At 35.6% G+C, this 2125-nt stretch overlaps 1 protein-coding gene across 2 annotated transcripts in view; it reads left to right on the forward strand.

The window, feature by feature from the left end:
- PPP1CB (protein phosphatase 1, catalytic subunit, beta isozyme) overlaps positions 1–2125 on the forward strand; it is a 39819-nt gene that overhangs the window by 26340 nt on the left and 11354 nt on the right. For both annotated transcript variants that reach the window (XM_012652510.1, XM_012652511.1), the window contains one exon: positions 262–333. In XM_012652510.1, coding sequence (XP_012507964.1) covers positions 262–333 — 72 coding nt within the window. The remainder of the gene's footprint in view (positions 1–261; positions 334–2125) is intronic.

A 2125-nucleotide genomic window follows, 5' to 3' on the forward strand; every position in this document is an offset into this window, starting at 1 on the left:
GGGAATGATTGGAAAGAGTGGTGGAATTTGATTTCCCTTGTGGGGAAAAATGGAGAAGATGACATAATCATAATTATATACTATATTGTATATATTGGGGATTCATAACTCAATATGTTGACCTTTAAGATAACATTAAAAGGAACAATCTAAGTATCTTTAATTTCACATGGTGAATCTATTTTGATTAATAGCTTTTTAATTGAATAACTATTACAATTTTTTAGATGTCAAGACTATGTCTCATCTTTTTATTTACAGGACTGTCACCAGACCTGCAATCTATGGAGCAGATTCGGAGAATTATGAGACCCACTGATGTCCCTGATACAGGTAAGTATGTAGAGAAGTTTAATTGTTTTGTGTAAAATGTTGGCTTATTTGAATCTAATTATATTTATTGGAAGTAGGATTGGCTTAGGTAATAAGAGCTCTTTTTTTGTAGTCATCAGTAAGCTAACTATAGATTACTTTATTTACAGTAATGTAAAATACTTCACTTTGCACTGATCATTCCACAAAATGCAGAACTTGAAATTTTTATTTATAACCATAATATGGTTCTGTCAAACTTGTTTGATCACAAAAAAGATTTTGCTATTGATACCTCAAACCTTTCTATTTTTCTAAATTCCCTCATTCATATTGGCATTGTTTATATTTTCAGAAACTTGTTAAATTAAGTAAAAAGTTTTAAAATAATCTCTTTTCTTCTTAGGCAAGGATACAGTTACCTTCTTTTAAATTGTCTAGTTGTTCTGTTATTTTCTGCATTATCTAGATTTCAAATTTTTAGAGCTTTTTTAATTTGTAGACAGGATCTCACTATGTTGTGCAGACTTGACTTGAACTCCCGGGCTCAAGCAATCCCCCTGCATCAGCCTCCCAAGTAGCTGAGACTACAGGCACATCTGCCTTAAATTTTAAGGGCTCTTAAGGATTTTGGAAGCACGCGATCAGTTTTATGAAAATTTATTTTAAGGATATGTGAAAATTTATGGGAAAAATTATGAAAATTGACTTCAGACATTAAGAACAACTCTCAAGTTGTTCAGCAAGTCTAAACGAAAGCAAATAAGTTCCAGTTGAGGATAAAATGCTGTATTGATTAACAAGTGAGCCTAGTGTAACTGTAAATAAATAATAGGCACAGTTGCCACTTACCCTAACTTTTCTATTGGCTTTAAAATGTTACTACTCATATTTGAATACCAGTATGTACTAAGATATCTAATCATACCATTCATATCATAAAACATTATGAAGATAAATTGAATGCAGTTAAGTTGCTTTGCTTCCTTGGTTCAACTTTTGCTTAAAACATCGGTACCTTTCTGTGTGGTGTTTTCTAGTACCAAGTGTGTATGGTTTTACCATACCACAACCAATTCTTCAACACTAACTGGGTGTCCGATTCAGTTCGGACACTAACTCCCAAAGTTAGCATAGTCTTTACAGATTAAGGGCTCCATTCCACACGACTGCCCCCACTTCAGATGCCAGCCCCAGGTCACCCACACTTCTGCCCAGCTGACTACAAATCGCAGGTTCCCACAATCCCCCTCCTCAGGTGCTTTACTTACATTTACTGGTTTATTATAAAGGGTACAACTCAGGAACAGCCAAATGGAACAGATACATAGGGGGTGGTATTGGAGCTGGGGAGGGGGCGTGGCCCAGAGTTTTCGTGCTTTCTCTGAGCGTGCTACCCTCAGTATATCAGTGTGTTCATCAACCCAGAAGCTCCCCAAATCTTAAATCAAGAGGTTTTTTTAAAAATAGAACTCAATTTCCCAAAGGAGTAGGGTAAAAATTTCAACCCTCTACTCATGTATTTGCTCTTTCTGATAACCATTGTCCATCCTAAAGCTATCTAGGGGACCCTACATGAGTCACCTCATTACACCATAGACTCCTGTGGTAGAAAGGGGCTTGTTATAAATACCAGAAGACACACCTATCTTCCAGGTAATTTGCAAGGGTTTTAGGAGCTCTGTGCCAGGACAGAACTGGGACAAGGACCAAGTATATTTTTATTATATCACACTTTCATACTATTAAAAACATTAACATAAGCAAAACTGCCCATTCCCTGTTTCTGCCAAAGACTTTTTTTTTTTTTTTT

The sequence above is a fragment of the Propithecus coquereli genome, unplaced genomic scaffold, assembly GCF_000956105.1.
Source record: "Propithecus coquereli isolate 6110/MARCELLA unplaced genomic scaffold, Pcoq_1.0 Scaffold39, whole genome shotgun sequence".
Classification (NCBI taxonomy): Eukaryota; Metazoa; Chordata; class Mammalia; order Primates; family Indriidae; genus Propithecus; species Propithecus coquereli.